The sequence below is a fragment of the Giraffa tippelskirchi genome, chromosome 13 (genome assembly GCF_054371585.1).
Source record: "Giraffa tippelskirchi isolate mGirTip1 chromosome 13, T2T-mGirTip1v1.2.pri, whole genome shotgun sequence".
In the NCBI taxonomy this organism is placed as follows: Eukaryota; Metazoa; Chordata; class Mammalia; order Artiodactyla; family Giraffidae; genus Giraffa; species Giraffa tippelskirchi.
The window spans coordinates 116,810,281-116,832,900 of record NC_137287.1 but is presented as its reverse complement, the minus strand read 5'-3'; the positions used below and the strand labels follow the sequence as shown (position 1 = coordinate 116,832,900).

The 22,620-nt window shown below is 45.4% G+C and overlaps 1 protein-coding gene across 12 annotated transcripts in view; it reads right to left on the bottom strand.

Annotated features, from left to right (window-relative positions):
* Window positions 1-22,620, bottom strand: part of EYA2 (EYA transcriptional coactivator and phosphatase 2) — a 251,911-nt gene that overhangs the window by 38,661 nt on the left and 190,630 nt on the right. For all 12 annotated transcript variants that reach the window (XM_081559420.1, XM_081559413.1, XM_081559423.1 and 9 more), the window contains one exon: window positions 4,379-4,468. In XM_081559420.1, coding sequence (XP_081415546.1) covers window positions 4,379-4,468 — 90 coding nt within the window. The remainder of the gene's footprint in view (window positions 1-4,378; window positions 4,469-22,620) is intronic.

Here is a 22,620-nt window from a genome sequence, read left to right as displayed (position 1 = left end):
TCCCAGTGGCACACGTGGCCCTCTGGTGGGGAGGCCCATCTGCTGGACATGTACATGGGAGCAAGCTCTGTGCTGACTGCTTCCATATATCTCCCATCATCACGATAACCCTGGGAGGTAGGGGCTTTTCAGCTACCCATTTAACAGATGAGAAAACTGAGATTCAGAGAGATGCCGTGACTCGCTCAGGTCACACAGCCCAGAAGATGGTGGGCCAGGAGTCCAAGGCAGACTGAGCTGATGAGCAGGTGCTTGTCCTGAACTCAGGACGCACATCCCGAATGTCCAGAGGGAAAGCTGAACTTGGCACCTACTTTGTCTCTGACCAGTTCTTCCTCCTCGTGGATTCTCCCCCGTGAGCGCTTTCACCCTCGAGGCCTGGAATCACTGATTTAATGCAAAAACACTTGCTTCCACCATTGCCTTCTGTGGTCTTCTCCACCCGGCAGCCAGAGGGTGCCTCTGAACCATGAGTCAGGTCATGTTGCTCCCCTGCTCAAAATAGGCCAGTGGCTTCTGGTCACTCTCAGAATGTTATCTGGAGCCTTATCATGAGCTGTATGATCTGTCTTCCCCTCCCCCAAAAGACCCTCCACAATCTTTCCTGCTCTGGCTCTAGCTGCACTGGCCTCCCCTCCCTATTCCTGGAACTAGCCAACGTTGCCCATGCCCCAGGGCCTTTGCACTGCTGTTTTCTCTGCCTGGTACACTCTTTGCTTAGATACCCACATGTTCCTCTCTTCACTTCCTTCAGGTCTCTGCTCCAATGTCAGAGAAGTCTTATCTGGTTATACCAAGCAAAATACCCGCTGGGTCCATCTCCTCCGACTCTGCTAGTCTCTCTTTGGAGCACTTTATCTGACATTTTATATTCAATTGTTTATGGTCTGTTTCCCCAACTGGAAGATCGATGCCTCCAGGGGGATCTTACTGTGCTTTTTTTTTTTTTTGCCACTGAATTCACAGCACTTAAGAGTAGGGCCTGGTAAACGCTAAATTCTCCATAAATCGCTGCTGCTTGTGGAAGCTGACCTCCTAATTTACAGACAGCACTGCAGGCTCAGAACAGAACGGGATCAGACTCTGCTCCCTAAACACCATCATCTAACCATCGGCCCAGGAGCCAGGCCTCTCACTGGACTCCTGCATGCAGCGTGCCTCTGCCCAGCCCGGAACAGCCTCCCTGTGGAGCTCCATGAGGCTGCTCTTCAGATTTTGACAGGGGCTCCCCGGCACCAGCAAGCAGTATGTTTTCACTTGTGTGAGTCTTAACTTCTCCATCGAGGAACGTGGTTTCAATTCCGCCGAGGTGCCCTCGGGGCTTCTGGCATTGGGGACATTTTGGAAAAAAAAAAAGTGTAGAGAATAAAAACAAACTGTCTTCCCTGAGTAGCTCCAGCTGGTAATTAAGATGGTTTTCTAAGAGGTGCGACTTTGACTTTGGGGCCAGTGAGGAATAGCAGAGGGGGCAAGGTTCTGAAGATACGGGTCTTGAACTCAAACACAATGGTCCCCGCAAAATACCTGGCTCTGAGTCTCAAGGTGGACAAAGCTTCTACTATGTATCTGCCTTTCTATTGCATAAGAGCTTCAAACGCTTATGTATTTGCCTGACAGTTTGGTATCATCGGGCTTCCCTGGTGGCTCAGAGGGTAAAGAATCTGCCTGCAATGTGGGAGACAGGCTTCGATCCCTCGGTTGGGAAGATCCCCTGGCGAAGGGAGTGGCTACCCACTCCAGTGTTCTTGCCTGGAGAATCCCATGGACAGAGGACCCTGGTGGGCTACAGTCCATGGGGTCACAAAAAGTTGGACATGACTGAGCGACTAACACACACTTGGTGTCATCGCTGGAGTGTCCCAGACATCTCAGACCCCAGGGGCCCTGGACAGAGGGATGGATTCTTCATCTCCCCTGTGTTGCCCATCATAGAGAAGAGCACCATCACCCAGGTCAGGGTGAGCCCAGGAGTCTCTCTTGACTCCTCCCTCTCCCTCATCTCCCTTGTCCAACCCACGAGCAAGGTCTCTTAGCTTTACTGCCATCCCTAAATGCACGGCTTCTTCCCATCTCAGTCCAACCTGTTTTTCTTCTTTTGCTTGGAGGAACCTCTACGTTAGTCCCCCAGTCTCTCCCTTCCCCCTCCTATTGCCTGTTCTCCATGCAGCAGCCAGAGTGGTCATTGTAACACATAAACCAGGTCACATGGCTCTTCCTGTTTCATGCTCCCCTGCCCCATGGTTGTCCACAGCACTTAGAATGAACCCTGACGTTTATGGCTTGTGTCTGGCTCGCGCCTGCCTCTCTAGACTCATTTCTCTCTGCTTTCACTGAGCCACTGCAGTCACGTGGCCTTCTCGCCGAACCTAGAAGACATCACACTAGTTCTCACCTCAGGGCCTTTGCACCTGCTGAGCCCATCTCCTTTAATCTCCACCTGGCTGGCCCCTGCCATCATTCAGGCCTTGACTCAAGTGCCATCCTTGAGACACCTTCCCTGACTCCCTCGAGAACGAGAATGCTGTTCCCCCACCCTTCTCCCTTACTATCACACCTGATTGTTTTATTTTCTTCACATCCTTTTCACTCCCACAAGCATTCTTGTTTATGGATTTGTTTAGCTGTTTATTGCCTGGTCTCCAGGGATTTAGGGTGAACCAGACAGACATGGTCTCTGCTCTCATATAAGTAACATTCTAAGCAGGAGACAGGGAAAAACTAAATCTACCCTGGACTTTTCAACTAAAGGGCCAATAGTTTTCATTTTCTGCTAAAGCGACTTGGGTTTTGCTATGTGTGGTCAGCGGAGTCTTGACTACATTAGTCTTCATAATGCTTGCTGAATTCAATTGCCATGTTGTTTCTTTTTTTTTTTCAATGTAAAACTTTAAGCTCTTTCTCTCTCTTTTTCCCCTCCAAGACATGAGGAAGGAAGGAAGGAAGGAAAGTCGCTCAGTCGTGTCCGACTCTTTGCGACCCCGTGGACTGTAGCCTGCCAGGCTCCTCCGTCCATGGGATGAGAGGGCTTGGTAAAGAGAGCTTGCATGTTGCTTTTGGCCAAAGAGACAGTTTTGGGCTTTGATACTACTGGCATTTTCCATTACTCCAAAGCTCTCTTTCTTCCTCAGCAAGTTTCTATCTCAATCCTCTCTTAAAAAAGAGGCTGGGCAGAGAGCATCAATCCCATTTCACAGACATGAGGACTGAGGCCCAAATGGCTTGTCGCGAGACTGGACAGAACACAAGACTGATCATTTCAGCAAGCATTTCCCCTCTGGAACTCGAGGAGAGCAGAACAGAAAGGAAACCCTGTATCCTTTCCTGATGATAAATATTAGCAATGCTCCAGGCTGGCCAGGACAGATTTGAAATTTATAGCCTTGATGTTTCTACTTCACAGTGGAGTCCCCAGGGATTTTTCAGATCCTAGGAAAAAATATTCCTACCAGGATAAATAGAATTGTTCTTTCATAAGCAGTTATATTTTTCTATCTGTTAAGCCAATAACGAGAATATAATTTACAAATCTAGACGATTCCTATGTTAGTTCTCTTATCAGACATCCTTTCCTTACCTTGGAGAAAGCTGTTTGCTCTTTCATTGGGGGAAGGTATTGTGTTTTATTTCCTTCCTTGCTTTGGCTACCAGGAAGCTCAGAGACAGACTCTGAATTGCTGTCGTTAACTCAAACCAGATTTTTATTTTTGCACAATGCCTCAGCCTTATTCATTACATGGCTTTCTGTTCCTTTGTGTTTGCTTTAGTAGCTCTATTTTAAATATGTTTTCTATTTGAGATTCTTCCTCAATCTTTCGGACACAGGCAGTGTATAAACACATGAATTAAATTTATTTCTGAAGCTGCTCTCCCCCTTTTCCCATCTCCCTTGCTCCTTGCTTAGGGGCACAGGAGCTGATACTTTAAATCAGCGTGCTCCCCCTCTGCTCTCTCTTTGTAAAACATGTTTTCAGGGGAATGTAAATTGTTTTTAAAAGCTTCCATCCTGGCCCACTGCTAATTATTCCTGACCCAGGAGGATCCATACTAATTTGCCTTAATAAACTTTATTAAATAGTAAATTTTAGGAGGAAGAACTACACAGCTTTGATTGGATTAGTAAAACTGCCAGTGGACATCACCACTAGAGCAGAGAGAAAAGCCCATTAACCACAGAGGGAATCCGGTCAAGTGTGTTTCCAATAAGCTGTGGCTGGCCACAGTCTTGTGCCTTCTTGGAGGTTGTAAGCAAAAGTTTTTAGCCTCCAAACGAAAAAGAAAAAAGGGAAAACGAAAAGGCAGTGTCTCTACCCCCAAACCAGATGCAGGTGATTAAATAAAGCAACTATGGAATGAAACAATTAATCAGACAATTCCAAACCTCCAGGTCATTGAAGAACAGATGTGTATCTGCGAGGTTGAAGATCATTTCTTCCATCATGAGGCCGATGCGCACGGACGCCGTGGTGTCCTGTTAGGAAGAAGAGGAGAAAAGCGTGTAAGTGGAGTCGGTGTCATCTCGGCCTCCCCTCCTCCGGTCCCACCTGTGAACGGCTGTTCTGGTTTGTCCTCATCTCTGTGGCTCCCACACGGCCTAAAATGTGTGTCAGGTGGGCTCAGGGTGATAATGTTGCACAGCTCCTGGGATTTCACGTCTACCTTTTCATCCTTTCTATTTATCCTCATCAGTGTTTAAATCTCCCCCCCAAATATGCCTCTGGAATGGCACCTGTGTTCAGTGTTGCAAGAACCACAAATGGCTGGAGGAAAAGAGAATCTCTTGGAAAACAAGACATTTCAGGGAAAGCAGTATAAACCACGTATAAACTATTGGCAGAGTTGGGATCTTGGTTCTCTCTTTATACTCATCAGTCTATGACGCTGCCTTCCTGCTCCAGATGTTTAAAAAAACCACTGTTATCTAACAAGAGAAGATTAACTATAAAAAACACAAACAAAACCCACTGTAGTACACCCACACCAGGGAAAACTAGGCAGCTGTTAAAAAAATGGAGTCATGCTAGAACTCCTGACATGAAAGAATCATCCAGAAACACAGTACTAAGGAACAAGAGCAAACTGCATCACAGTATACTGTGTCAAGGGCTTCCCAGGTGGCGTTAGTGGTAAAGAACCCGCCTGCCAATGCAGGAGACATTAAGAGACGCCAGTTTGATCCCTGGGTTGGGAAGATTCCCTGGAGGCAGGCATGGCAAACCACCCCAGTATTCTTGCCTGGAGAATCCCATGGACAGAGGAGCCTGGTGGGCTGCAGTCCTTAGGGTCACAAAGAGTCAGACACGACTGAAGCAACTTAGCACGCATGCAATTACTGTGTAAAACACAATGCACAATAAAAGGGTCCATTCTCTCTCCCTCCCTTTCCTACACACAGAGTGTGTAGACCGCATTACTCTTCATCCATATTTGGGGTCCCTTCTGAAAAGCTTCTCCCTGTAGGAAGATGATACATACCAGGGGCTGGCAAACTACAGCCCGCAGGTCAGACCTGACCTGCTGTCTGTTCTGAATGGCTCACAAGTTGAGTGATTTTTAAATTTTTGGACAGTGTGTTGTATATGGTTGCTTCTGGGCTTTGAAGGCTGAGGTGCGTAGTTGTGACAGATCCTTACCGATACTAAAGTGCTGACTATCTGGCCCCCTGAAGAGAAAGGCTGCTGACTTCTGATATAGAGGCTCCCTGTGGAACTCAATGGTGATCATGTGACTTGCTTTGGCCAATGAAAAGTGAGCAGAAGTTATGTTTCACTTCTGGTTGGAAGGGGCTTCCCTGCTGGCTGGGACGGTAAAGAATATGCCTGCAATGCAGGAGACCCAAGTTCGATCGCTGGGTCAGGAAGATCCCCTAGAGAAGGGAATGGATAACCAGTCCAGTATTCTTGCCTGGAGAATCCCACGGACAGAGGAGCCTTGTGGGATCCCAGTCCATGGGACTGCAAAGAGTCAGACACAACTGAGTGACTAACACTTTCCGTTTTTTTTTTTCTTTCACTTCTGGTTGAAAGCTTTAAGAGCTAGTGTATGGTTTGCCATGCTCTCTTCCCATTTCACAAGGCTAAATGTTCCAGCTACAAGCGACTCGGTCAGCTTAGGTTCCAGAATAAAGATGATGAGTGTCAAAGCTACAACAGACCACAACGGACATGTACCATAAATAAGAAGCAGGTGAGATTTGGGGCATGTTTGTGACTACAGCATAACCTCACTGATTGCAACTGATACACATGGAAAATATACAGCATACCCATGGGAAATTTAGTGCATAATGGTTCTCAACCCTGGCTGCACACTTTGTTGATGTGAGGAGCATTTAAAAATCAATAAAATCAGAATGGCTGAGGGTGGGATCCAGGCACGAGAAAAGTTTAAACTCCCCACCTGATTTCAATGTGCAGTCAAGGTTAAGAATCACTGGTCTACAAGGAGAGACAACATTTAGTAATAGTCCTCATTAATATCTGTTAGGTGCTTTCTCTGTGCCACTCTCTAAGTATTTATTAACTCATTTAATCCCCACAATGCTCTCTGAGGTGAGCACTTACTATCTTCCCATTTCAGAGATGAGAACACTGAGGCTCACAAAGCAATCTGCTCAAGGTGCCACAGCTAGCGAGGGCTGGGATCTGAAGCTAGTAATCCGGTTCAGGGCAGCTCAGCTTCAGAGGCAGCCTCGGAGGGGCCAGGATTGGGAGAGGAGTAACGGTGGCCTTGACCTCCACACACCTCTTTCCCCAGTTGAATTTTTCACCAGGAGGCTGTATTACCTCTATTATAAAAACAAATAATGAATGACATAAACCCGTCCTGACCCTTAAAAAAACAGAAAATCGCAGCTGGTGATCTCAGCTTCACACACACAACTGTGAAGAATCAAGCCCAGGAACGCAGCCATTAGGTGAAACACCTCATTAGGGCTTCCAAAGCCAAAGCTTAGCACGCCGGGCCCTGGCTGGAAGTCGCAGGGTAGAGTGGTCCATGAAAAATGAAGAGGAAACGGTGAAAACAAACTCCTTGGAACCAAGTAAAGAATCACTGTGTGACCTGGGAAAAGGGTTGGGGGGTGTTTCCACATACTCTTGAACCCAAACCATTTCACCTCTGCAGGACTGTACACATTCTTTCTTGGTGAGGCTGTTTGTACGTCCAACCACCTATGCCCAGCCCTCCATGTACTAAGTGGGAAGCAAGAAGAAGGAGCCATCTAGATTCATCCACTGAAAGGATTTATTCAGAAAAATGTCAACTCTCAGGCCAGCACACCAAACAGGAAAAGCAATTACTGTAGACAAAAATGGCTTACCTGTGACAAGTGTTTGCATAGTTATAAGAAGCCGAATCCTCTACATCAATAAAGCTGAAATGATGACTTACTGATATTGGGAGGATGTGGAAAGTCTACATGTGTGAGAGAGGCAAGGGTGGGTGAGAAAAGAGAGCTAAAGTCTTATGTTGTAGTTTGGGAAGCTAGAGATGCTGCCTAACACAGAAAAAAATCATGGAGCGGGTCAAGAAGCAGGTTACTTAGAAATTTGAAGGTAAATACCCAAAGAATCAAGAAGAGTTGAAAGTTGTTGCCTCTGGGCAAAAAAACAGGGTGGGGTTGGGGGGAAATCACTGGGGACTGCTTGCTGTGTTTCATAATACTTTCCTTTGGAGAACGCATGAGTTTTAAACTCTATGCATATATTTCTTGGATTAAAAGAAAACTAAATTAAAAACAAAAGGAGGGGCTTTCCTGGTAGTCCAGTGGTTAAGAATCCACCTGGCAAAGCAGGGGACACGGGTCTTCTGATCCCTGGTCCAGGAAGATTCCATTTGCTATGGGGCAACTAAGCTGTGCCTGACAGCCACTGAGCCCGCGTGCCCTCGAGCACGAGCTCGACAACAGGAGGCGCCACCGCAGTGAGGAGCTCGTGCAGCGGTGACCGCCAGGTGCCGCGGAAAAGGGAAACCTCCGCCAGCACTGTTACCCTCCAGTAAGTATTGTGCGCTTAGCCACTCTTTGTGACCCCACGGACTGTAGCCCGCCAGTCTCCTCTGTCCATGGGGATTCTCCAGGCCAGAATACTGGAGTGGGTTACCATGCCCTCCTCCAGGGAATCTTCCCAACCCAGTGATCGAACCCAGGTCTCCCTTATTGCAGGCGGGTTCTTGACCATCTGAGCCACTAGGGAAGCCCAGAGTAAATATTACCCTAGAGAAAAATCCATATATGTGAACAAGAGATGTGTAAAAAAATGTTCATTACAGAATTGTTTGTAAATCGCAAACGACTGAAAACTCTTTAGCTGTCCACCAAAGGAGATTACAGAAATAAAATGTAGAATATTCATGCAATGGAAAACTAAATTCAATGGGAAGAAACGAACAAGACCTCCAAGCGTTAACATGGACACATCAAAAAAATATTATTGAGTGAAAGCATATATCTGAGAGTTATATACGGCACGTTATTACCATTTACTGGAGACATATAAAATGTTACTCCATATTTTCCATGGGCCCTTATATATCTGTAAATATCTGCAAAGATATATCCATAATCAGAACAGTAGTTACGTTTGGAAAGTAGAGTAGAGGGGAGAGAGGAATTAGAAATGATGATCAAAGTGAACTTTAGCATTATCTAGAATATTCTCAATTTTTTTTTTAAAGAGAAGAGATTCAAACATTTCTCGGATAATTAAAAACGAAACAAAAACTTCAAGACACCCAAAGGTTTCTGAGCAGAACTTTCAGAACTCCCGAAGCCTTCTCTTAGTTCAGTTTTTTCTAAAATCCGCTTGCATGCTGCCTATTAGATTGTTTTAAACTGTGTAGGGGGAACCTCTTTTCAAGATACTTGATAAAAACTAGTTGTGCTGAGGTGGAAAAGTCTAGAATGGCCCAAGAAAAGCACAACTGTCCCCATAGTTAAGTAACACACAGTGTTACTCTGGGCCAGACCACTGTATCCAAGTAGAAAATGTTTTTTTCAGGGTTGTAAAGACTGAGAAACGAAGAAACAGAAATTGGTGGAGGCTGAGCATTAATTAACGTGAGGACAGGGTGACAGACAGGGGTTTCATCTCATGCTGCCCCCTGAACGCATCCCTGACGTGCTCTATAAACACACCATCCTGGTTTGTTAGCTTAATTCACCCTGTGTAGCTTGGAGAGGGAGGAAGCCTGCCTGAACTAGTACACCTCCCAGTCAAAGAAAGCCTAAAATATGGAGTCTTCGCACCATGTTTTTCCAACTAATAAAAGGACTAAACGAAATAGCACACGTGTAAACCCCTAGCCCAGGGTCCAGGATATCAGGCACTCTACGAGCGCTGGTTATTGTCAAAACATCCCAGTCCGCTTCCTCGTGTTTCTGTAAACCCAGCAGGAACATCCCGAATCAGATGGTACTCTATGAAAGATGTGCTTTATGAAAATACCATCTCACATGAAAACCATTTTCTTAATCATTACATACTCTTTGGATTTAAAAAAAAAAAATCAGTGGTTAATTTCTTAAGCAAGTAACAGCAAGAAACAGATTGTGCTTAAAAAACAATCAATTTAAACCAGAATGGAGAACTGAGAAAAGGGAGTTTTTCCAAAACAGGCTTCGATTTGTAACTTGTCTGGGGAAAGGACTGTGCTGGGGGCTGATGGGGTTGGGTGGATGGAATGTCATCTTTGACTCAAGAATCTGTGGGTGGCTCTCTCCCCACGAAGGTACAAATCAGACTGCAGATTTTTTCAATGTGCTCTCATGTTCCACAGATTTGTCAGGGTTCGGTTTTGATCATGGCGAGGTGGGCTACGCACGCTTTCATTTAGGAGGCTGATGAGGACGTTCCAAGCACTGGAACGCCCCCCTCGAGGCAGATGCTGTGGGTCTGGATGCAGCTCTGTAACCTAATTATCACGCATTCTTGGTGAGGTTCTCTTAATTAGAGGAAGATGGTGGGGGTGTTCACCATATGGGCCCCTCAAAGATCTACCTTGTGGATCAGTAAGCTATCTTGTGATGACACATGGCTGTATTTCCTGGATAGGGGGAGAGGGTAAGAGCCTTAAAACAGAAAGTCTTTTCCTAAAACAAAATTAATCGAATTTCAAACAAACTTGAATGAGGAAAATGGCATGTGGATTCCTGGAGGTTTCAAAATCTGAATGCAAAAATTCTTCAGGGTTAATTTAGATGTTAATTTAGATGACGGCAATTGTTTTCTGTCAAGCGCCTTCATCACTCCCAAATATCCAAGTTCTCTGATTTAAGCCGTATTCTTAGAGGTCTTCTGCCCAATCCCTGTGGATTAGGAGGAAACCATTTTCATTTCTGAAGGAGTCCAAGTTTTGAACCAAAAAGTCGTATGTAATGAATCACAGCTCTATTTGTCCAAAAGAGAATTTCCTTTACTGAATTTTCCAAGTTTTCTATTTTAAGTACATAACACTTTTGTAGTAGATGGTTTAATTCATCATTTAATTCCGTTTATAATTCAAAGAGGTGAGAGCCACACATTATTTATTCAGCATCACGACGCTTTGAAGAAAAGAAAGGCACACCCTAAATTCATCTTAAAATTAACTTATAAGACTGTGGTCTTTTTTTTTTTTTTTCACAGCTGGCTGGATAATAATAATAGCCAGTCATTACTGAGTGTTTTGCAGTAGGTTAAGAGTGTGGGTTCTGAGCCAGACTGCTTATTATGTTCAAGGCTAGTTCCACCTCTTACCACTAGATGACTTTGTACAAGTTACTTAACCTCTGTGTGCCTCAGTTTTTCATCTGTAAAATGGGGTTAATTAATACAAAGATTAAATAAGTTTTTCAAAGAGTAGGTTGCCATCCTCTTAGTGAACATTTACTTTAAAAGTGACCAGCTTAAAAAAGAAAAAAAAAGAATGAAAGAAATATAAAGAGAATCTAGGGGTTACTGAATGACATCTGTCAGTTTTAATAAAGTTTTACTGGAACACAGCCATGCCCACTTGTTCACTCACTGTTTGTGGCTGCTTTGGGGCTATAATGGCAGAGTTGATAGCTCCTGCAGAGTCTAGCCTAAAGCCTAAAATACTTATTATGCCATCGGGGAAAAGTTTACCAATCTCTAGAATAGATGACAAAACATCAAAGTACATCATCACATGCAAATTCATATGAAAATATTGGGGGATCAGATCCCACTGTTTCCAAATCTACTTCTGGATATTCTGGTTACACAAATACATTTTCCATTTTGTCTTAAACTAATTTGTGCTGTTTCTGTTGCATGCAATTGAAAGATTCTTGACTCTGCTCACAGCCTCCCTGTGTCTGCACCTGAACAGGTATATTTCAGTCAGAGTGGCAGTGACCACAGGCAAGTTCAAGTGCTTCTGCACGTCTTAGGAATAACTGAGCCTTTCCAGGCAGCACTTCAGAAGACTGTCTTCTCTTTTGATGGCACCTCTTACTCCCTCAACCCTAAAGTGCTATGAACTCAAGTGCACGGAAGGGTCTGATTTATTATCTGGTCTTAGGGCCACAGTCTCTTCTTTATACAAGCATCGCCTAATGGAACAAGTGGCTTTCCTCCAAAGAGCACCACAAATCGCCTCCACCATTCACCAGGTGTGCATGAAAGTGGCCACAGGCAAGAAGCTCCCTGAGGCAAAGCAACTGAGAATATTAACTGCGGAGTCAGCAGGACTTGGGTTCAAATCCCAGGACTGCCATTCCCCAGGGACATGACCTTGGATGAGATGTTCACCCTCCCTGGGTCTCAGTTTCCTCACCTGAATATAAGCAAGTGACTCCTTTCTAGGGCTCCCGTAGGATAATGAGTGTGGTATGATTTCCTCCTGGTGCTTAGGTATTATTAGCATAGGCAAATTAGCAAAAAGGCATCAGAGTCCAAAACCTTCCATCAGAAAGCTTTCCCCACTTAGAAATTCCCGGGCAGTAGTTTCACCTGGTATTTGCTAAACCAGGGCCATTCCTGTAACACCTTTGCAAGTTTCACATACCGCAGAGCAGCTGTGTTAACTTAGGATTTTCCTTGCATTGAGCTACCCTTCCTTCACATTTTTTTTTTTAAACAAACTCATTCAGTTCAGAAAGAAACTTGTCCTCATGACCGCAGATGGCAAACCCGTTCCACTCACCATCACTGGAAGTTAAACACGAAGATGAACGTGTATGTTAGTTTCTTGTGGATGCTGTAACCAATTACCACAAATTCAGTGGCTTGAAACAACACAAGTTTATCCTTTTACAGAGTTCTAGACATTAGAAATCTAAAATCAAGGTGTTTCAGACTTCCCTGGTGGCACAGTGGATAGGAATCTGCCTGCCAAAGCAGTGGACAGGGGTTCGATCCCTGGTCTGGGAAGATTTCACATGCCATGGAGCAACTAAGCCCGCATGCCACAACTACGGAGCCCCTGTGCTGCCACTACTGAAGCCTAGAGCCTGTGCTCTGCAACAAGGGAAGCCACCACAGTGAGACACCCGTGCACCACAACCCAAGAGTAGCCCCGCTCTCTGCGATTAGAGAAAAGCCCGCGCAGCACCGAAGACCCAGTGCAGCCAGAAATAAATAACACTAAGAAAAAATAAAGTCAAGGTGTTCCTTCGGGAGCTTTCAAAGGAAAATCAGTTTCCTTGCCTTTTTCAGCTTCCAGAGGCCAGTGCATTCCTTGGCATCGGCTCCTTCGCCGCAGCCAGTTCCTGCTATTGACTCTCACCTCCTGCCTCCCTCTTCTGAGGACTCTGTGACTACATTAATCACACCTGTTGAGTCTCTTTTGCCATACAAGGTAACATTCACAGATTCTGGAGACTGGGACCCGAACACCTTTTGGGGACCCATTTGTCTGCCTCCGACGCAGCATGCAATGAAAAAATGACAAAATGCTGCTCTTTTGGGTACGTGATCTCATATATCATGTTTTAAGGCAGTTGTTTAGTCACTAAGTCATGCCCAACCCTTTGTGACCCCATGGACTGTAGCCCACAGGATTCCTCTGTCCATGGGACTTTTCAGGCAAGAATACTGGAGTGGGTTGCTATTTCCTCCTCCAGGGGATCTTCCTGACCCAGGGATCAAACCTGCGTCTCCTGCGGCTCCTGCATTGCAGGCAGATTCTTTACTGCTGAGCCACCAGAGAAGCTTGTTTTAAGGCCATGGTTCTCAGCAAAGGTGCCATCTCCCCCTAGAGAGCAGTTTGCAAGTTTGGGCAACACTCCTCCTTGTCATAACTGGGGGGGGAAGTAGCATTTGGGGAGGGTCGATATTATGATTTACAGTAAGAAATATACATTTGGTTTTGTCCCTGTTTCTGGCACAGAACTCCTTAAAGCCTTTGGAATTTCTAATAGCCAACGTATGGAACCGGCCTAAGTGCCCATCAGCAGTTGAGTGGATAAAGAAGATATGGTGTATATATATACAATGGAATATTACCCAGCCATGAAAAAGAAGGAAACCTTGCCATTTTGACAACATGGATGGACCTGGAGGATGTTTTGCTCAGTGAAATAAGCTGGACTGAGAAAGACAAATATTGTATGTTTTCCCTTATACGTGGAATCAAAACACCAAAGCAAACAAACATAAAATGAAAACAGACTCATAGACACAGAGAACAAGCTAGTGGTTGCCTGAGGAGAGAGGGGTGGGCAGAATAGGTGAAGAGGGTTGAGAGGTACAGACTACCAGCTGTAAGACACATAAGTCACAGGCATGTAATGGACAGCACAGAGAATACAGTCATCATACTATAATAACTTTTTATGCTGTGAAATCTATAAAAATACGGAATCATTATGTTTCATACCTGAAACTAATATAATACTGGGAGAAGGAAATGGCAACCCACTCCAGTATTCTTGTCTGGAAAACCCCACAGACAGAGGAGCCTGGCACGCTACAGTCCATGGGGTCACAAAGAGTTGGATATGACTGAGCGACTTTCCCTGGGGTGATGAACGTATCCATCCATGTGCTGGGAAGGTGGCACACCCCAGTTGCATGTGGGTACTCCTGTGCTGGGGACCCTTCTGGACCCTCCTTATGTACTTCTCCACATGGCTGTTCATCCGTATCCTTCATAATATCCTTTGTAATAAACTAGTCCATGTATATAAGTGTTTCTTTCAGTCCTGTGAGCTCCAGCAAATTAGTTGAACCCAAGGAGGGGGTCATGGGAACCTCTAATAATTTATAGCCAGTTGGTCAGAAGCACAGGTAACAATCTAGACTTGCAACTGGCATCTGAAGTGGGGGCAGTCTTGTGGGACTGAGCCCTTAACGAGTGGGATTAACCTGTGTTGCTGTCTTCAGGAAGACAGAGAATTGAATTAACTGCTTGGTGATGTTGGAAATACACATTAGAGGGTGCCAGGGATACAGGACAGTCATATGTAATGAAAAATTGTCACACATCCCACGTAACTTTCCCATCTCTTTGCTGGACACTCTTGTTATAAAAAACCTGTTTCTAATTATCTGAGCCTAGCCTGTAACTCATGTCTTTACTTTATTCCTAAGGGGCCTTTAGATCATCACTGAGAGAGGGAGATGGTGAGAGAGGCTAGAAACAAGCACATCTGAATGCTGGGCTATATGCAGACAGCTAGCTTCCACTCACCTCCAAGGCTATTGTCCACGCAGCAGCAAGATCGGTCTTTTTAAAACAAAAATCAGAACTGTCCCTCTTCTTTCAAAACCCATCAGCATCTTCTGGCCCTCTGAATAATGCCAGCAAGCCTTCACTTTTCCACTCTAATCCACTGCCAACTCGATACTGCCTCAGGGCCTTTGCACTTGCTGTACTCACTGCCTGGAATTCCCTTTCCGCAGAAGCTTTCATGGCTGGCCCTTTTGTAACATTCAGTTCCCACTTTCAATACCAGAAAGACCTTCTCTGATCATCCCGCCTAAAGTAACCTGGGTGCTGACCCTCCACTCATGCGGCATCTCATTACACCGTTACAGTTTTTAACAGCATTTATCATTAGCTGGAAAGATCTTACGATTTTTGATGCTTCTCTCTCAACCAGAAGGCAAGCTCTATGAGAGCTACTGCTGTGTAACTTGAACCTGGACTGCGTACATGGCAGATGCTCAGTTATTTTTAAAAATAAATATTTAAGTGTGTGTTAGTCTTTTGTATATTAGCACACTTCCTCCTCAAAATATCTTTTCCCTAGTTTACAGATTAAGTGATATTCAAAGCGAGGAGGTGATTTGTCCAGGGTCACCCTGCTAATAAGTGACAGAGCTGGGATTCAAACCCAGGACTGAAGCGGAGCAGCACCCTATGGTCCTTCTGGCTCCTGCCCGCCTCCCCCCCACCATGTCCTCTGCCTGCCTTTTGTTCGTGGAAAACTTTAAAGAATAAGTTGAATCATCAGAGAAATGAGAAATGTGGAAGCAAAGGAAAACAGTCGAAGGAGACTAAATAATAATGCAGTCATTAAGCACAGTCAAGGACCTTTAGTTCTTTCTCAAGGGCTGTAGATAATATTCTGAGCCATATCCTGTGAGCTGTCTTATAGATACTAAAACATCAGGTGGAGAAGTTAACTACGTGATGACCAGACCGTACCCAGGACATGAGCTGCCACAATTCTGAAAACTGGCCGCCAAGAAATGGGAACAAATGGACCCTGGAACTGAAGATGAACTGGACCTAAAACAATCAAGATGGCACTGGTCAGAGCGCCGATGGCCAGTTTGAAGATGACCGTCAGAGATGACCGTGCTGTTTCTGCATGTACCCCCGACTTCTGTAAAAGCTCTTGCCCACGGGTTGCCAGTGGTGGTGGTGGGGAGTTGGCCTTTGGACAGACATCCGCCACCCTCCCTCTGAGCTGCCGGCATCTGAAATAAAGCTAACTTTCCTTTCCATCAGTGTAGCCCGTTTATTGGCTTTGGAGTGGCGAGCAGCCGGATCCCACACTCTCTCGGTAAAAGGATTACTGAAGAAACCAAAATCTCACCCATTTTACTCACAGCGTATGTCTTCACAGGAACTACTAACAAGTACTTTATTGAGAAAAAGAAGCTACAGTCAGATTACCACCAGCATTTTTTTTTTTGGTAAATGTCGATTTAAAACTGTTGAGGTCCACTTTTAACAAACAAGTGAAGTGAAGTTGCTCAGTCGTGTCCGACTCTTTGTGACCCCGTGGACCCTGGCTGCCTGGTAGCCTACCAGCCTCAGTCCATGGAATTTTCCAGGCAAGAATACTGGAATGGGTTGCTATTTCCTTCTCCATTAATGAACAAGGGACCCATTTAATTAAACTACACTTCCAAAGTTAAGAGAAATGACAGGCGGTTGCCGTGTAAAAATCAGCCTGATTCTTTTCTCAGGTCTCAGGCTAACTTTCCTGTTTAATAACCACTGGGCTTCAGAGTGGATAAAAGAGGAGAGACCACGGGCTGGGGAAGGATCTCCCTTCATTGCCCCTGAGCATTTGTGTCTCTCATTTCCCAGACGTGATGTGGAAAAGCAGAGTTACCCAGTAAATCCCTCACTTCTCAGCTGTCCCCCACCCCCTCTCAAGCCAGGAATGGTTCTTTGGGAGCCAGACACTTTGGCTGAGATAGGAAGTCACCTCACTTGAGCCGGCCTTGATGGACTCTGAATCCTCTTGGCCCTCCAGCCTTCCTCCCCAACCCCTGATTTATGAATAGCCCATAACTTTTTAGGATGTCATCGTATGTGTCAAAAAGAGATGAGCTGGGGGAAGGCCCATCCTGGTAACCAATTCAGGGCCTCTCTAGATCCATGAATGTTACCAAATGCAATGCTTCCAAAGGTAATTTTCAGAAAAAAAACCAACCAAACAATGAAAAACACAACTCTTTTTTGCACATTATCTTGTTCTCATGGGGATCAAAGGACAGCTGCTTCTAGGGGCAGTCTCTTTCACCCTCATCATGGGGGTCTCGGGTGAAACGCCAGTCAGTCCTTCAACATGAAGAGGGGGCAGCCCATGGTTTTTCCTCCAAGATGCTCCTATGCTGACATCCTACAGGTTAAACCACATCGTATCTCTATGTGGACCCAGCCCCAGGTGTAAGCCTTCCTGGACTTCCCGCTCCAAAGGCATCTCTGAGTGCTCCCAGCGGGAGGCATGTCTGACGAGGCATCCGGAGATTTCCAAACTCTTCTCTCACCCCGAAGCTTCTTAGATGATGGAATCAGTTAACCCTACTTCAAGCTCCTCACAGGTATTTTCTTAAGAAAACGTGTATAACCAGCAGAGGTAGATGTTTGGGAGTTCAGAACGTGATCTTGCTAATTACTTGTTAATTAGCTCACAGCTAATATTCTGGTGAGAACTCAGCTCCTTAGATGTGTTTCTGAAAGCTAGCAGCATAGTTAACAGTCAAATTCACTAAGAGACTTACTTAGGCAATTACTTTATTCTTAATTTTTTTGGCCACATTTCGTGTCTCGCGGCAGTGGTCCCCAACCTTCTGGGGACCTGGGACTGTTTCGTGGAAGACAATTTTTTCATGGACTTGGGTGGTGAGGGGATGGTTTCAGGACGATTCAAGTGCATTACATTTATTGTGCACTTTATTTCTATTATTACGTCGGCTCTGCCTCAGATCATCAGGCATTAGATGCTGGAGGTGGGGGACCCCTGTCTTGCAGGATCTCAGTTCTTCAACCAGGCATTGAACTCAGGCCATGGCAGTGGAAGTGCCGTTATCCTAACCACTAGGACTCTCAATTACTTTAAAATAAGAAGTTTGCCCTAGTTCTTTGGGAGACTGATAGGTGGGTGCATGAACACTGCTTTTGTGTGTTTACAGAATGTCTCTAGAGTGAAAAACTGGAGCTCTCTATAAATCAGGGTTGTTCAGCCTTGGCACTGTTGACCCTTTGAGCCAGATCATTCTTTGCTGGGGCTGTACTGTCCATGGTAGGCTGTTCAGCAACATCGCTGGCCTGTACCCACTAGATGCCAGGAATATTTCCCTCATCCAGTTGTGACAACCAAAAATGTCTCCAGTCAAGCACCCGGGAGGCCAGAGTACCCCTAAGTGGGGAACCGCTGCTCTCATTGCTTTAGTTAATGAAAGGCTTGGTTCTTAGTGTTAGTCAATCAACTCTCTAATTCTAGAGGGGACAACCTTATCAATGAAACTAGCTTTCTAAATAAGGGATGAGTTAAAAAAATTTTTCGATCTCCCAACCAGCTGAGTGGAAGGTGCCGTTCTCCTGTTTCAAAGGGCCGTGTGGCCCAGCTGTTCAGAATCACCCCTGCAGCCAGACCCCTGTCTGCAGACTCGGGCTCTGCACTTCTTACTAGGAGGTAAGTGACTGCTAGAAGTCGCTGTGCCCATCTCCTGGTCTGCCTCTACTCCTAAAGTGATGAGAGTAAATGAGCTGATGTATGTGAAGCTCTTTAGTGGGTACTGAGTTGGGAGCAAGCACAGAGGGTCTGACATCCTTATTCACAGGGTTAACTTCTCCGGGGCCTCAGTGGCCACACCCAGAGCTTGCACTGGGCTGTCCCTTTCTCGGGTGCCACCTGGAGGGGCGACCAGGGGAGATGTAGAGAAGAAGCTTGGTTTGGCATTTTGTGACCTTGGCCTTTTCCTCCTCATCCCAGCACCCAGACCGCCACAAGTCAGGCTTGTGTCTTGGCAGGCACCCTGTCTGGGCTTGCAGACTTCTGCAAAGGGCAGCCTTGCCCACTTTGGAGACAGTTCACAAATTCAGGCGGCCTGCCACGTGTGTTCGCCTGGCCTTTTTCCTGTGTAGATTACCCTGACGCCCCCAACTTGGGATCAACATGCTTCTGCACCGATTCTGGAACATAGACCTCTCCCTCTCTCTTTTAAAGAAAAAAGAAAACCAAATGCACAAACACACAAAATCAATCAAAGCCATCACACCATACAAGCCAACTGGGCCTTTAAAAAACCCACTGCCAAGTAGCTGTTTACAAGCTGAACAAATAATTACTCTGCCACAAGGAAGAAAAGTATTAATTAAAGCTATTCATTAAACCAGCCTCCCTATTCTGTGGGGTTTATCTCTTGGAAGTGTCAGCCAGAGGTTAGGGACGGATTAACACACAATGGAGGGCTTTGCCAGTTAAATCTCCTCCTTGTGGTTAGCTTTTAATAATAAAGTTGTCATTAAAAGAAAGAATTTAATGGTTTTAATTGGGTTTAATTACTTGGAAACTCCTGGAAAACAGATCAGCTTGTTTGAAAGAGGAAGACAAGAAAATGATGGTGGTAAAGAAAAAAAAAAAGGTTGATTCACAAGTTTAAACAGTAAAGCTAAAAAAAAAACTTGGCTTCTTTGGCAGCTTCATAGGAGAACACAGAAAATAGAAAAGACCTTCTTAGCTCAGCAAATGGGTCTATTTGTACTCACAAGAACTTTACCAAAGAAATCAGCAGGATAAATCCCGTCATCACTGAATCACAAAAGAATCTAACTGACTACAAATGATAAAATCATAGTCATATTGAAGAGAACAAACAAAGATGTCTAAACTGGTTCCTCTTTTGAAGTTTTATGCAACTACTCAGCCTCTTAAGACTTTTTTTTTATCCTTTGAAAAATGTTCTTTCGGCTGGAGGTGTCTGGCAGCTTTAAAAGCATTTTCCTAGGATGTAAACTTAAAGGCAAAAAATTAAATAGATAAATGTATGAGCTGTGAACGTGGATTAGGGGGACTGACTGTCCGGATGTGCCTAACTGAGGAGGTTCCTGGGACTTGGCACCTTGAGTGTGGAAACTGGGAAAGTTCCAGACGACCCAGATGAGATGACCACCCTAACTCGAGTCACCGTTCATGACCGAGGGGCGTTTGAGACCAGTGCATTTTGGCATGGGAGACCAGTGCATTTCTGGAAGTTCACACCAAGTGCTTAGACCAGGGCCTGACACCCAGCAAAGTGGCTCCTGCTTCTGTCCAGCAATGGACATGTCCTCATCAATGCTCTTGAGTCTTCTGCTTTTCATTATTATTTTTATTATTGTTTTTACTATTATTTGTAGTGGTAGTGATACATCCCAGAGAGAGGATATTCTTACACAACCAGCAATGTGCTTCTTAAGATGCAGTTCTTGGGACTTCCCTGGTGGTCCATTGGCTAAGACTCGGAGCTACCAATGCAGGGGGCTAGGGTTCGATCCCTGGTCAGAGAACCAGATTCCACACACTATAGCTAAAGATCCTGTGTGCCACAACTAAGACCCAGCACAGCCAAATAAATATATGATAGATAAATAAATAAATAAAGATGCAGTTCTTTAAAAGACATTCATTCACTCATTATTACTTATGGTTATATTTATTACAGACCACCATGAAAGTGTGCTTCTGAGATTTCGGCAAAGTGCATTCTATACGTGGAGTGATAAGGACTATGGAAAAAATACAGCAAAGGATTTGTGTTGTGTGGGCTGTGCGGGAGGCGTTGCATCTCATAGGATGGTCAGGGAGGTCCTCATGTGAATCTGTGCATCCGAACAGATCTTCAGGAGGACAGGGAGGAAGCCGTGTGGGAGGAGGAATGGTTCAGATGGAGGGGAGCAAGTGTTCCAAGGCCCTGAGGTCAGCGTGTGTCTGGCAGGGTGTGGCTGGCAGGGCTGAGGACCAGTGTGGCTGAGGTAGAGAGAGGGAGGGGAGGAGTCCTAGGAGATGAGGGCATGGAGGTAATGGCCAGACCCTTCAGAGCCACATCTAAGGGCATGGCTCCTGGTAACTGGGCCAGATTTGTCTTCAAGTGCTTACTGAGCACCTACTATGAGCTGGGTAAGACCATGCATGTTCTTGGCTCTCATATGGCTTAAAACATACACATGGAAGCTAAGTGCTGCTGTTCTTGTCTTCCCAGCATCCATGCTGTTACCTTCTGGTAACAGTATCCTGAGTGTTTGTGGGGGGCGGATTCCATCACTCCCCATCTCTGTAGTTCCAAGGGGGCTGTCTCAACCTACGTCCACCTTTGAGTGACTGGCTCTAGCCAGCCCAAGCAGAGCTTCGTCTGGCACTTGGTTGGAACTCCTGGGGAAGAGTTACTCTCTTTTCACAACAGTTATCAGGCTGGCAGTCCTGTGTTGCTCAGGGGCATTTCTGCCATCACACGTGAAAAGGAAGACGCCAACCTGGACAAAACAGAGCCAAGAGATGCAAAGAGGCTGACTTGTGTCGACACCGTTTGAGCCTCTGGATTCAATCATGCCCCTGAACTTTTTGGTTATAAATGCCAATAAATTCACTTTTCTGTTTAAATCAGCTTGTGCTGAGTTATAATGGAGAGAAAATTAATCTGACCACTAATTACGGGGCACACAGAATGTGCTGTCCTAGAAGGCAGAAATGTGGAGGGACTAAGACACGGTCACAGTCCCTGCATTTGAGCTCTGAGGTCTCATGAGGGAGAGACTCAAATTAGTAGGTGATAAAATAATTAGTGACACGTAGAAGAGGGCGCTAAGGTAACACACTGGAAGGACACCTGAGTCAGTGTAGTCAAGGAGAGCCTCCTGGAGGCAGAGATATCTAACATAAGACCTGAATGCTGAGTGAGCGTTAGCTGGGCCAATGAGTAGCAAGTGAGAAAAGCATTCCTGGCACAGGGAACAGCATGGATAAAGGTGGGGGAGTCTGTTGGTGCAACCGTCAGGCTGTAGCTGAAAATAGAAAGACGAGAATCTGAGAGGGGAGGCTGGAGAGAATGGAAGGAAGATCAAGGTCGTGGAAGGTCTAGAAGCCAGCCCAGAGGGTCTGGACTTTATTCTGTGGATGAGGCACAAAAGCCAACAAGACGTACAGGGACTAAGCAGCTCGCTTCAAGGCGTGAAACGGTGCAGTGAAACACGTGCCTTGCTGGTCTTTCAATTTCTACCTCTCGGTACAAGAAATATTTAACTTTCTCCTTAATTCTTCTTAGAGAAAGACAACAGTGCAAGCGAGATAGGAATGACACCTGACACGTGGCCTTAGTGTTAGGGAGGCAACAGGGAGTGGTGGGGATTGTGGCCAACTGGAGGCCACCTACCCCACTGAAAGGAACCAGTTGCTACGCAGCTCCAGCCAAGTGGTGACCTTTGGGAGTGTGGATGCAGCATGGCCAGATCTTCTGATTTTTTAAGAGAACCCAGAGCCTCAATTTCTGTGTAAAATCTCCCAGTTAAAAAATTATTCATTTAAAGTCTAGTTGATTGATAATATTAGTTTCAGGTGTACAGCATAGTGCATAGATTCAGTATTTTTACAGATTATTCTCCATTAAAGATTATTACATGATAATGGCTATAATTCTCTGTGCTATATAATACATCCTTGCTGCTTATCTAAAATCTCCCCATTTGGGACTTCCTTGCTGGTCCAGTGGCTAAGACTCCATGCTCCCAATGCAGGGGACCCAGGTTTGATCCTGGGTCAGGGAACAAGATTTCACAAGCTGCAGCTAAGAGTTTGCAGGCCTCAACTAAAGATCCCATGTACCCCAGCTAAGACCCTGCACGCCGCAATGAAGATCGAAGCTCCCAGGTGCCACGACTGAGACTTGGTGCAGCCAAATAAAGAAAGAAAGAAAAATCATCATCTGGTGGGACCTTGTACGTTTTTGCACAGCAAAGGAA